General features: G+C 43.3%; 1 protein-coding gene across 2 annotated transcripts in view; it reads left to right on the top strand.

Moving 5' to 3' along the window:
- The window catches only part of RCSD1 (RCSD domain containing 1), a 79,686-nt gene that overhangs the window by 56,610 nt on the left and 8,728 nt on the right, over positions 1–14,348 (top strand). For both annotated transcript variants that reach the window (XM_066599369.1, XM_066599368.1), the window contains exons 2-6: positions 4,484–4,585; positions 4,967–5,050; positions 6,185–6,256; positions 7,801–8,004; positions 11,561–12,016. In XM_066599369.1, the coding sequence (XP_066455466.1) occupies positions 4,484–4,585; positions 4,967–5,050; positions 6,185–6,256; positions 7,801–8,004; positions 11,561–12,016 (918 nt within the window). The remainder of the gene's footprint in view (positions 1–4,483; positions 4,586–4,966; positions 5,051–6,184; positions 6,257–7,800; positions 8,005–11,560; positions 12,017–14,348) is intronic.

Genomic DNA, 14,348 nt, shown 5'->3' with positions numbered 1-14,348 from the left:
TAGTTATATTCCTGTACATAGGAGGCAGTATTATAGTAGTTATATTCTTGTACATAGGGGTCAGCATTATAGTAGTTATATTCTTGTATATAGGGGGCAGTATTATAGTAGTTATATTCTTGCACATAGAAGGCAGTATTATAGTAGTTATATTCTTGTGCATATGAGGTTTTATTAGAGTAGTTATACTGTACATAGGGGGCAGTATTATAGTAGTTATATTCCTGTACATAGGAGGCAGTATTATAGTAGTTATATACTTGTACATAGGGGTCAGCATTATAGTAGTTATATTCTTGTATATAGGGGGCAGTATTATAGTAGTTATATTCTTGTACGTAGGGGCAGTATTATAGTAGTTATATTCTTGTACATAGGAGGCAGTATTATAGCAGTTATATTCTTGTACATAGGGGGCAGTATTATAGTAGTTATATTCTTGTACATAGGAGGCAGTATTATAGTAGTTATATTCTTGTACATAGGGGCAGTATTATAGTAGTTATATTCGTGTACATAGGGGGCAGTATTAGAGTAGTTATACTGTACATAGGAGGCAGTATTATAGTCGTTATATTCCTTTACATAGGGGGGCAATATTATAGTAGTTCTATTCTTGTACATAGGGGCAGCATTATAGTAGTTATATTCTTGTACATAGGGGGCAGTATTACAGTAGTTATATTCTTATACATAGGGGGCAGTATTATAGTAGTGATATTCTTGTACATAGAGGGCAATATTATAGTAGTTATATTCAGGTACATAGGGGCAGTGTTGTACTAGTTATATTCTTGTACATAGGAGGCAGTACTATAGTAGTTATATACCTTTACATAGGGGGGCAATATTATAGTAGTTCTATTCTTGTCCATAGGGGCAGCATTATAGTAGTTCTATTCTTGTACATAGGGGCAGTATTATAGTAGTTATATTCTTGTACATAGAGGGCAGTATTATAGTAGTTATATTCTGGTACATAGGGGCAGTGTTATACTAGTCATATTCTTGTACATAGGAGGCAGTATTATAGTCGGTCTGTTCTTGTACATAGGGGACAGTATTATAGCAGTTATATTATTGTACATATGAGGTAGTATTAGAGTAGTTATATTCTTGCATATAGGGGGAAGTAATAAAGTGGTTATATTCTTGCATATGGAGGGCAGTATTATAGTAGTTATATTCTCATACATAGGGGGCAGTATTATAGTAGTTATATTCTTGTACATAGGAGGCAGTATTATAGTAGTTATATTCCTGTACATAGGAGGCAGTATTATAGTAGTTATATTCTTGAACATAGGAGGTAGTATTATAGTTGTTATATTCTTGTACATAGGGGGCAGTATTATAGTAGTTATATTCTTGTACATAGGGGGCAGTATTACAGTAGTTATACTCTTATACATAGGAGGCAGTATTATAATAGTTATATTCTTGTACATAGGAGGCAGTATTATAGGAGTTATATTCTTGTACATTAGAAGCAGTATTATACCGTTTTACCTCCAAAATAAGACACTGTCTTATATTATTTTTTGCCCCAAAAGAGGCACAGTGTCTTATTTTCAGGGGAGGGGCCTTATACTCACCTGGTCCGCGGCATCCTAATGGTCCCCAGCGGTGCTGCAGCAAACTTCAGAGTCCTCCCCGTCTGCCATTTCAGCTATACTGTTAAAGGGGCTTTGTATACCCCGGCTCCAGTAAAGCGAGCACTGTGATAGGCTAATGGAGCGCCAGCAGCCAATCACAGCCACTCAGTGAATGACATCATGTTGATAATGATTATAATGATCGTTCAAAATTTGTTCAAACTGTTGAAAATGAGCAATAATCTTTACATGTAAATGCGGCATTGTACACGTTTCATTTGATTTTAAGGTTAATTTAAAATCCATCATTCAGCCACTGAAAAATAAAGCAAACACATTTATCTTTTCAAAAGACCACATGCTGTTCTCTTCAGGGCATGTTTATACTAGCTTGGAGAGAACAATGCAATCTGCCAGCAGCTTCTAGGAGAACAATGGAATGTTTTGGCAGCTATTTGCACAGCTGGGAGTGTGTTTAAACACAGGCTAGGCTATGCAAACAACTTGTACAGGCCCTTTTACATGCAAATGAGATGATAAAGTGTTAATGGCCTTAAACACTTTACGCAAATACGGTAGATCATTAAATCTTTCAATCTTTCGGTGGTTTGAAAGATTATCTTCCCGTGTAAAAGGGCCTGTATGCAGCTACCTACTCCACATAGCCCTTGTTCTACCCCTGCAATCAATTTTTTTAAATATCCCAAGGCATTTAGTTTTAGTATTCCATTGAAGTCACTATTTTCTGTGACCAGAGTTGCTTTTTACATTTCAGACCTCCAGGCAGTCTCATGGCTCCTTCACATGATGATGTTTTATGTCTGAGAACGTCTTGTGTTGTAAAATTCACTGCACTACATTTTAAGTTGCTGTTGTCACAAATAAGAACCACTTGGAGTATTTCCCACGAGAAGCTATTCTTACCCCCATTAAATAAAAAATAGCAGGAGATAAGTCTTTCAGCGTCTGTTTCCTTGTTGGGATAAAGTCAAAACGGAATCTCCTGTAAGCGGAAATAACAGACTCTTGAACGCCTCTTAAACACTCCTGCCGCACATAGAAGACAGACAAAAACAGTGAAGGGTTAAAAGACTTATCAGATGTACACTAAAAACTGTCTGGTAGATATAATACAGGGTCCCGGCTCTGGAGGAATATTCCTTACCAAAGGAGTGTCCGGAATTAGAATAAAGAGTCTGCTCTTTTTTTCAAGAAACAGCACCCCTGCTGTCAATGGGCTGTGTCCGGTATTGCAGCTCGTACCCATTCAAGTGACTTGGACTGAGTTACAGATGCAGTCCATCGACAGGAGTGGCCCTGTTTCTGTAAAAAGGAGCATATCCTTTAATTTAATTCTTGACCACCCCTTTTAGAATCAGCAAATGTTAAAGGGGTTGTCCCGCGCCGAAACGGGTTTTTTTTTTTTTTCAACCCCCCCCCCCCCCGTTCGGCGCGAGACAACCCCGATGCAGGGACCTAAAGAAAGCTTACCGGAGCGCTTACCTTAATCCCCGCGCTCCGGTGACTTCTATACTTACCGGTGAAGATGGCCGCCGGGATCCTCTTCCTCCGTGGACCGCAGCTCTTCTGTGCGGTCCATTGCCGATTCCAGCCTCCTGATTGGCTGGAATCGGCACGTGACGGGGCGGAGCTACACGGAGCCCCATAGAGAACAGGAGAAGACCTGGACTGCGCAAGCGCGTCTAATTTGGCCATTAGGCCATTTTAGACGGCGAAAATTAGACGGCAACCATGGAGACGAGGATGCCAGCAACGGAGCAGGTAAGTATAAAACTTTTTATAACTTCTGTATGGCTCATAATTAATGCACAATGTACATTACAAAGTGCATTAATATGGCCATACAGAAGTGTATAGACCCACTTGCTGCCGCGGGACAACCCCTTTAAATACATGAAGCATGGAGTACAAGGTTGGCACTTAGTGGCATCACATCCAAACTTGACCTGTGCTCTTTATTATGCCATGAGTTAGCCTTAAGTTGTCAAAAGTTGAACTTGGTCGCTCCAATATTTTAATGTGAGTAACATCATATGACTGAGGCACAACTTTCCTGTGCAACAGATGCAGGACATATTAGATGAAAGTCACCCGAAATTGCAAAACTCACAGCAGTCTAAACACATTCCAGTGTGAGTGTATAAAATCCTCACAGAGCATTGCCTAGACTGGAAGTAATTGTAACAAATCCTCAGCTAGAGAAACCAAGTAATCTTGTAGATATGATACCTCTTAATGGCTAACAAAAATACATGATGTTAAAGCGAGCTTTCGAACCTCTCATCATGCCTGAGGGCTCAGTCACACGGGCGCATCCGGGCGCCGACGCACTCGTGTAACTGCACAAAGAAGACAGCCGCACTACAGGTGCAGACGACTCTCCGCACCGCCAGAAGAAAGAACATATGACCGGCAATGGAGCCGGTCATGTGTTCTTTCTTCCAGCGGTGCGGAGAGTCGTCGGCACCTGCAGTGCGGCCGTCCTTTCCTGCAGTAAAACAGGCACATCGGCGCCCGGATGCGCCTCTATGAATGAGCCATGAGGAAGGACTCTGAGAAGTTGGAAAGCTCGCTATAACATCATGTATTTTTGTTAGTTATTAAAAGGTATTATATCCACAAGATTACTTGGTTTCTCTTGCAGCGAACATTCACATTCAACTCTACTGGCTAACACCGTACTAAACCTTTTTCATTAAATCCTCAGCTGTGAGATGTATTTGGTCTGTACAGGTTTTCAAGCTCTGTTTTAAACAATAATGTTCCCATTCACTGACAGCAAGCAGAGATTCTAAAAATGGTGAGAAACTAGGACAGAAAGTGTATTCTAATGGTCATTAATATTGTTTCTCTTCTTTTTTTTAAAGGGGAAATCAGCAGAAAGTGCCACCGCCGAAGAGTCAGCGCCACCATCTGTTGCCAAGCTCGCCGGCTTATTCGGTGACACCTTGAACAGTCCAAGAAAAGAGGTGAATACAAGGCGTGGGATACGTTCCCTGTGAGATGACTATTGTGATATGAAGCTGGCCATAGATACATTCTGTGTAGACTGAACCCAAGTTTGGTGGGAACCACAAAGGTTATATTCGCACGGCCAAGAACGAGTTGCGCCTGAGACGGACACCATGTCTATGTGATGAGCGGGACATGGCAGCTTACATGCCCCATTCTCTTGTAAGACTTGCATGAAAATAGAACATGCAGAGATTTTTCAAACTCAGACCACTGGCAATTGTGAGGGGTCTCAGTATATGTATCTCCACTGATCAGACTGCTTATAACATGTCTAATAGGTTTAGTATCATCTGTATTGGACCTCATTAGTGACTGTTGTGTCTCTTCTTTCTAAGGTTCCAGCATATAAACCGACCAGAAGGAAACCGCCATGCTCACTGCCATTGCCTAAGCTCGAGGTCAATAATAATGGGGATGAGGTGAGTTCATCTCAGTGAAAGAGAAGATAGTCTTGTTTGGAACCCATGAAATCATCAGTCAACAGTCATAAGCCAACATTACTAGTCATCTTAACCCTTTCCAATTCACTGTCTGACGTCTTAAGACATTATGATTTAAGGCTGTACAGCTCGGATGTTGGAAGAAGTCCGTCGGGGTTCTCTTACTGTATATTGCCAGTCTCTCTGCTGTCGGAGCCTATCCAACGTGTCACCTCATGCAGTACTAGCTTTAGCCAGCAGATAGCGCCGTTGCATAATGGCAGAAAAAGAGTAAGACCCCCTAGGAAAACCAGGATAGTAATTAGATTGGAAAGGGTTAAAGGAGTTTTTTCAGGGACTACACTATTGATCAAGTATCCTCAGGACAGGTCATCAATAGTTGATCGGCAGGGGTCTGTAGCCCAAGTGTCATCATTTAAATGTACTGTACCCGAGGTGTTATTGTGTTATTAACCCGTACCCCAAAGGTCAGCGTGTCTTTCTTCTGTACTCGAAGTGTTGCCGTGTGATTGGTCTGTACCCAATCATGATTTCTGCTAATAATGGACACCACAATGCTGTGATCTGTCACAAAGCAGTCACCCCTGAAACCTAACAGACCCCATTGAACTTTTTGGTATAATACATGTTAACATTCACTTTTGTCCTGTTGATTAGTATTAAAGGGAACATGTTCTCTTGAATCTGCTGTCCAAACTGCAGGCATGATGTTATAGAGCCGGAGGAGCTGAGCAGACTGATGTATAGTTCTATGGGGAAAGATTCAGTATAACTTGTATTTTATTCATTTATATCTCTGCTCATTCTCCGATGAACAGTCCAATGGGAGGTCCTGTCAGTGATGGACAGCTACCTCGGTGATTGACAGTCATACACAGATAGCTGTCAGTCACTAATAGCTCCGCCCATTGGACCGTTCTGCTCAGAATGCGCAGAGGAATAAATTACAATTTATACTGAATCTTTCCCCATAACTCCACATATCAGTCCGCTCAGCGCCTCCTGCTCTATAACATCATGCCTGTGGTTTGGACAGCAGCTTCAAGATGACAGACTCCCCATAAGACAGAGATTGGTTCTAAAAAACTTCTTCCTACTCTTGTCTTCTTATAGAAACTATCTCCCCCACAGTCACAGGTGCCTAAAATCAAGGTGAAGAGTTCCCCTCTTATTGAGAAACTTCAGGTAAATGACATTTCAGCACAGTGATTACGGTAATTCTGTATAGTAAAGAACCATACTGGTATATCCTGACTATCTCCTGTATATAATTATATATGTACAGCTGGTATAAATTATACATGTCCTGTATATACGGTAGTGATACCGTGCTGGTATAACCTGGGCATCTTCTGTATATAATTATATATGTATAGTAGGGTGGCTCATGGAGATGAGCTATACAGCCAGACACCTTCCCAATTTGTTACATCTGCTAATATTAAAGTTCGAGTAAAGTCTTATCTTTAAATTGCAACTGCAAGATGGAGCTCAAAGCTGACGTATATTATGAGAAGCGGCGCTAAGATTTCCGATTACATGGGCTACGGCATTAGTATTAACATTTTGCTTTTGCAAAAGAACCGCTATACTTTAAAACATTAAGTATTGACAATCTGACAATCCACACATTTGTGCTGTTCCTACAAAAATACCTCGAAGTATAAGAAAACAGTCAACATTCCGACACAAATCCTTGTCAGCCGGCGCTTAAGGACCGGACAGGAGGCTTCTTGGTAACCTGTGATGGAACAGCCTTCTGATTTGCTTCCACGACTTGAAGCAACCGTTGTTTTTCTTCTTCGTCATTAGTAAAGAGTCTGAAAATTCATAGTCTTTGACCGCAACCTTGTCGCAGATGTAAGAACCTGAAACTGCCCCCAAAAAAGGAAAACAAAATATAGGGTATCTTGCTTTGCAGTTGAAAGTTGAGCTTTTTAGGCCACCCTAATGTACAGCTGGTATAAGTTATACATCTCCTGTGTATAGTGATATGGAACATGCCAGTATAACCTAGGTATCTCCTGTATATAATTATATATGTACAGCTGGTATAAGTTATACATCTCCTGTATAAAGTGATATAGAGGATGCTGGTATAACCTGGGTATCTCCTGTATATAATTATATATGTACAGCTGGTATAAGTTATACATCTCCTGTATAAAGTGATATAGAGGATGCTGGTATAACCTGGGTATCTCCTGTATATAATTATATATGCACAGCCTATATAAGTTACATGTCTGAACTTGCTGGGGGTAATAAATAAATTACCTGAAAGCGCTGCGGAATAAGTTAGTGCTATACAAATAATAATAAATCCCTTTTCCATCTCCTGTATATAGTGATATAGATCATGCTAGTATAACATGGGTATCTCCTGTATATAATCATATATGTGCAGCTGGTAAACATTATACATCTCCTGTGTATAGTGATATGGAACATGCCGGTATACCCTGGGTATCTTCTGTATATAATTATATAGATATAGCTGGAATAAGTTATACATCTCCTATATATGGTGATACGGGCCATGCAGGTATAACCTGGGCATATTTGGTATATAATTATATATGTACACCGAGTATACATTATACGTTGTCTTTTGATACAGTGATATGCACCTCATTAGGACATGTCAATATCCTGCTTGCTGTGTGGTTTGCTTCAGATATCTCTGTACTCTGCAGCATAAGCTCACTAGGAATTTCATTTGGTTCCAGGCTAATTTGGCCTTTGCTCCTGCATCACTTCTCCCAGGACCATCCCCAAAGAGCCCTGGATTAAAAACCATGGCCTCACCATGGAGCACTCCTCCATCAACACCCAGCAGCCCCATTGTCCAACAACCACATTCCAGCAACATAGAAGAATCACCAGTGAGTTTTGAACAACCACCAGATGGCGCTCATCTCCAAGGCCACAAGGTAAACTTTTGTACATTGATTGTAAGGGACATTTCACAGCGTTGCAGAATATTCCGTCCCGTTTGAAAGAAGAAATCTGACATTATCATCCACATAAAGTCTGGGCTACATAAGTATCTATATTATTGCTACAACATGATGGGAAAGAACCAAAGCCATGGTGGTCCAAAGGTCTCCTGTCTAGCCATCCAAGCCAATACTTCTGATACACTGTAACAAAGCCAACAGCCGTGTGAGCAGGATAAGGTCTAGACGTGTTTCTATCAGATTTTCAGTTAGTGTCAAGCAAGCAGAGATAGTGAGGAATTAAAACACCAATATTATCTTCTGCACTGAGGTATTCATTTACTTTAAATAGGTTTTCCCCCCTGGGTATATTTATAAGAGCAGCTATAGCGCAAGAATATGCCACAAGTATATGGATGGCGGTCTGATGGCTGCACCCCCTCTTTATGCTAAAAGGAAGGGGCCTTAGTACATGATGTTGTCCTCTGCTCTACTCAAAGAACATCAACCTATTACAGACTATGTGTTGCAGGTGTGTTAACGAAAGTTGGGGTGGTTTATAGTGTTCAACATCTCCACCCCATTCACTCCTGAGTCTTTGCTTACATCGCTTTCAGTGTGCCTACTGGCAGCTCCTATTGATATTGGAAAGCAATGTGCAGTGAGCTCCCCCTAGTGGTAGGGGTAAGTAGCCACAAATATATCAGCACGCCGTTCTGGACTTCTATAAAGTGAAATACCAGTAAGTTCACAACCGCATCCATGGCCCCGCTTGATTTGCATTATTCGTCTCCATTCTCAAAACTGAACAGTGCATATACCGAAAACTCTTAATCCAGCAAGTGCCAGATCCAAGTTGCATGGACAGACCCCAATGACTATATGGGGTCTGTCCAGTTTCCGGCATGCTAGCCAAAGTTTTCCTGAATGAAATAGCTCAGCTTGCTGCTTAATTTCGTCTGGGATTTTCAGCCAGATCTGTGCCAGAAGCACCAAATGGAGCAATAAATGCAGATGTCAATGCAGCCTAAGGCCTCATGTCCACTAGGAAATTCCCCATGCAGAATCCCGCAGCGGGACCCTCCTTTCCCGCAGACATGAGGCCTGAAAAAAGATTTAACTCACCTGTCCAGACGCTGCGGGTTCCCATCCGTCACGTCCAGATCTTCTTTCCCTCTGCCCAGCGGATGCGCTCGGCACGCCGGCAGCGTGCCGCGCGCATGCGCCGTGCTTTTCTTTCTTTTTGAACTCCCACGCTCCTGTGCCGGAGAGCAGAAATTCAGCTGTGGGTGTACCGCGGGACCAGACGGCTTCCATAGGCTTCTATGGAAGCCTGCGGGAGTCGTCCGCACGAGAGACCCGCTGAAAATGGAGCATGCTGCGTTTTTTCTCCCGCACGTGAGAAAACGCAAATCCAATAAAATGCCATCCGCGGGTGCAAATTTCAATTTAATTGACTGTGTATGGCCAATGATTCCCTATGGGCAAAATTGAATGCAGAATCCGCAATTCAATTTTGCTAGTGGACATGAGGCCTAAGGGCCCTTTTACACAGGACGATATCATTCAGATTCCCGCTCGATCATGAGGAGTATCGCTGGGATGACTGTTGTAAAAAAGCATCAAAAAATAATATAATAACCCTTCATATATTTACTGCATGCAAGGTGTACGGGCAACAACTCGCTTGTTACAATGGAAGAGCCCTAAAAAAGTTTCCCCCAACAATTAACAATTGTGCGCCCACCAAAATGAATATGCTTATTCAAAAATTAGATTGCCTCCAACAAATATGTGCCCCCCTGACAAGTATGCCGTTGTGTCCCTGAAAAGTATGTCATTGTCTGCCCTGACAAGTATGTGGCTGCCCGCATGATAAATATGTGCTCTTCTTAAAATCATGTGCCCACCCTGAAAATTCCAGTTCCACAAACAAAAGCAAGAAATATTACTTCCGGATTCTGAAAAAATCTTTACAAAAAATATTGTACACAAGGAAATATTTCAACGGTGACTAATTTATAAATAATTGTATAAAAACTAGTGCATGCAAAGAGACAATAAAAAGCCTAAGGCCTCCTGCACATGGGCGGAAATTCAGCGGCGGGATTTCCCGCAGAATTTCTGCGCATGCCCGCTGCCATAGGATTGCATTAGATTATGCAGTCCTATGCAGACAGCTGTGATTTGACCACGTGAAAACTCGCGCGGTAAACAAATTGTGCCATGCCCTAATTCTCTGTGAGCCTCACAGAGGCCCGCACAGTAACGTCATGGCTGACGTGCCAGCTCTGCTCTGCGCATGTGCCAGCTGGACGGCAGCCGGCACATAGCAGACCGGAGGAGGGGAGCTCTGGGTCACTGTAGGGGCACGGCTCGCATCCCGCTGTGGGAATACCGACCCAGCCGCAGCTGACCATGAAAATGAACCAAGGGGCTACCAGACGTGTGTCTAAAGCAACAGTTCAGTGAACCCTACAGCATACGGGGCTCCAAAGCAGGCGGATGGTCACCGCACCGATGCTAACAAAGGTGCATCAGAAGATAAGGCTTCAATTTGCACAACGGTATCAGAATTGGACCACCGCCGATTGGCAAAGGGTCGCCTTCACCAACAGATGGACGTTGGCATCAGAGAACAAACACCGTACAACCATTGCTGAAAGAACACAAGCTGGTGGCGGCAGCGTTATGGTCAGAGGACGTCTTTCATGGCATTCTATGAGCCGCTCATCTAAGTGAAAAGCAGTCTGAACCAATTTGGTTATAAATCCATCCTTGCGGGTCACGTACATCCATACATGCTGCTTGTCTTCCCTGGGGCAGATGGGATCTTCCACTAAGACAATGGGACATGTCACACGGCTATAAGGGCCTGACAGTGGTTGGAAGAGCACGACCAAGACTTCCAAGTACTCCTCTGGCCCCTAATCCGCCAGACTAGAACCCAATAGACCATCGATTGTCTTGTTCACTCTCTGGATCTTCCACTAAGACAATGGAACATGTCTCACAGCTATAAGTGTCCAGCAATGGTTGGAAGAGCACGACCAGGACTTCCAAGTACTCCTCTGGACCCTAATCCCCCAGACTAGAACCCAATAGACCATCGATTGTCTTGTTCACTCTCTGGATCTTGCACTAAGACAATGGAACATGTCTCACAGCTATAAGTGTCCAACAGTGGTTGCAAGAGCACGACCAGGACTTCCAAGTACTCCTCTGGCCCCTAATCCGCCAGACTTGAACCCAATAGACCATCAATTGTCATGTTAGCTCTCTGGATCCTCCCCACGTACCCTCCAGCAAGTGTGGGATGCCCTGCAGTCAGCATGACTCCACATACCTGAGACCACCTACCTGCCCCTTACCGAGTCACCCCCAGCCCGGCTAGCTGCTGTCCATGCAGCACACGGCGGTTACTCTGGATATTAGCTGGTGGTCATAACAATGGGACTTGACTCTGTATATAATGCATATAAATCTAATAAGATAAATAAGACTGCTTATAAGAATTCTACACATAATAACCCTACCTTCTTCTCTCTAGATCCGCACAAGAGGTTCCATAAAGAGGAGACCTCCCAGTCGAAAGTTTAGAAAATCCCAGTCCGACATGGACTTTGACATTGAAACAATGAACACAATAGCTAAAGAGAATGGAGATAAGTCAGACGAGGGCGACGCTGCTCTGAGGGACAAGCAAGACGGAGATGCAACATCGGAGGCAAAAAATTCACCATCTGAAGACAAGACATCGGAGAACCAAAAAAGTAACCAGGAAGACCCTGCCAAACAGGAGGAAGCAGGAGGGGAGGCCAACGCCGAGCATAAAGAGTGCAAACAGGGGGAGAAACCCAACAAAGAAGAGGGGAAATCGGGTACGAGTGAGACGGAGACGCCGGCGACAGAACAAGAGCCGCTGAACGCAGAAAAGAAGAGTGAAGATCCAGGAGAAGAGCAAGATAAGGAAGACAGCAATGAACAAAATAAGTCTGATGGGGATGTAAGTGAACAATAGATGCAGCGTGCCGGTTAGCGGACGGTAAAATGGGGAAAAGCTTTTCTAATATCTTCCTTCTGTGCTGAGATAAGACCGCTAACAATTACAGGCCGAAAGCCTGAGGCTGCACTACTGATAAGAACATGTCCTCCTTTCTGTCCGGCGTAGTGTTGTCTTGGAGACCATGGGTAGATCCTGATTACCAAATGCATCAATATCTACATCTTTCTTAAGGCCGAATTCACAAGACAGTATGCGTATTTGCGGCACATTCTTACGCTTTGGAGGTTGCATTTTTGAACGCGCTACTGCGGCTTTTGCGTATGCGAATCATGCACATTTGCACATTCAATAGAAAACCCACAGCCAAGGTCCTGTACATTGAAATGGCTAATTAGCCTAATTAGTTACATACACTCCATTTTCCTGCGCCAATGTGCAGGAAAATAGAACATGCTGCATATTGTTTTGCGCAACAGAACTGCACACGCAAATACGTGCATGTGAACGAACCCAATGAAATCAATGGGTTATATTATCTGCGTATTGTGTGCAAATACATCTGTGTGAATAAGCCCTAACAGTTTTGTGTCACTATCTGTGTACATTGATACGACTGGTGATTTGGATCCACATATGATAACACTGCGCCCGACACCAATCAGAAGGGGATATGTTGTCATTAGAATCGCTCAGTAGTGGAGCCTAGAAGTCTGTAATAAAGTTCAAAATCACAAAACAATACACTCATAAGATGTTTATTTTCAAAATGCTCCATTCTCCAGATCTTGCAGATATTGATTCTTCTGTCCTCTGGTTGTTTACTGTTTGTTGCCAGGGAAACAGACCACCTCTTCTATGGAAAATATAGCGGAGGAGGACTGCGCTTATGCACTTCTTTCATCTAAATCTGGTGGCCGACATCTCAGCAGTGCGTGCGCACGAGCTTTTGGCCCAGACACCAGCAACCATTATGCTCTGCTATTTCTTTCCGTAGAAGAGGCATTCTGTTTCCCTGGCAACAAGCAGTAAACAACCAGAGGGCAGAGGAATCAATATCTACAGTGTCTGGAGAATGGAGCATTTTGGTACTAAACATTTTGAGGGTGAGTACATTGTTTTGTAATTTCAAAGTCATTGATATAGAATTCTCGAGATGGGAATACCCCTTTAACATCAAAGGGCATTCTACCATCCTTCATTTTCCTGTGGAGTCTCTGCATTGAAAGTTAGCACTTTCTAGAGGACAGCAGTTGGCCACTATTTTCCCAATAGCTGAACTTTCCTTTTAAGTGCCCTTTTACATGGAATGATTATCATTAGAGATGAGCGAGCATGCTCGGATAAGCCAGTTACTCGAGCAAGCCTCGCTCTTCTCGAGTAACTGCATTCTTGTCCAAGCGTGCTCGGGAGGGGGGGCGGCGGGCGGCAGGGTGTAGCTCTTGGACAAGAATTAGAGATGAGCGAGCGTACTCGCTAGGCAAATTACTCGAGCAAGTATTGCCTTTTTCGAGTACATGCCCGCTTGTCTCAAAAGATTCGGGTGCCGGCGGGGGTGAGCGGTGAGTTGCGGGAGTGAGCAGGGGGGAGCGGGGGGGAGAGAGAGAGGTCTCCCCCCGTTCCTCCCCGCCGCTCTCCGCCCCCCGCCAGCACCCTAATCTTTTGAGACGAGCGGGCATGTACTCGAAAAAGGAACTACTTGCTCGAGTAGTTTGCGTTAGCGAGTACGCTCGCTCATCTCTAACAAGAATGCAATTACTCGAGAAGAGTGAGGCTCGCTCAAGTAACTGGCTTATCCGAGCATGCTCACTCATCTCTAATTATCATTCAAAAAAATCATTGGATCATGCAAATTTGAGTGACAATCGTTCAGTGTCAACATGGCCAATGATTGAACAACGAACAAGAATTTGTTTACTTCTTGTTCGTCGTTCCCTTTATGCAAGCAGAAAGATAATTGTTTGCTCATTTGCATGTCACTGCGTATAAACAGCGATCATTTAGTCGTTCTCATTCACTGGTACAGCCTGCGTGAATGCGGATGATTTATCGCTCCGTGTAAAAGCAGCCTAAGCAATCCTTTCACCCTGGATCCTCCCTCCAACAGCTTATCCCCAGGGATCTTGCAAATGGGATCTTCTATACTTCGTGATCTGCTGATATGGCAGGGTAAATGCTAATTTTCCTGCTCTGTTCGGGTGCCTTTACATGACCCAACAGTCACCCAAGTAATAATTGGGCCATGCAACCTGGGACCTGATAGGGCAAGTAAGTCACAATTGCTCAATTGTCATAGTTGCTTGGTTTCAGCTCACCTAAAGAACAAGTGACTGTT

The sequence above is a fragment of the Eleutherodactylus coqui genome, chromosome 4, assembly GCF_035609145.1.
Source record: "Eleutherodactylus coqui strain aEleCoq1 chromosome 4, aEleCoq1.hap1, whole genome shotgun sequence".
Classification (NCBI taxonomy): domain Eukaryota; kingdom Metazoa; phylum Chordata; class Amphibia; order Anura; family Eleutherodactylidae; genus Eleutherodactylus; species Eleutherodactylus coqui.
Note: the sequence above shows the minus strand (reverse complement) of the source record. Positions and strands in the feature narration are given on the sequence as shown.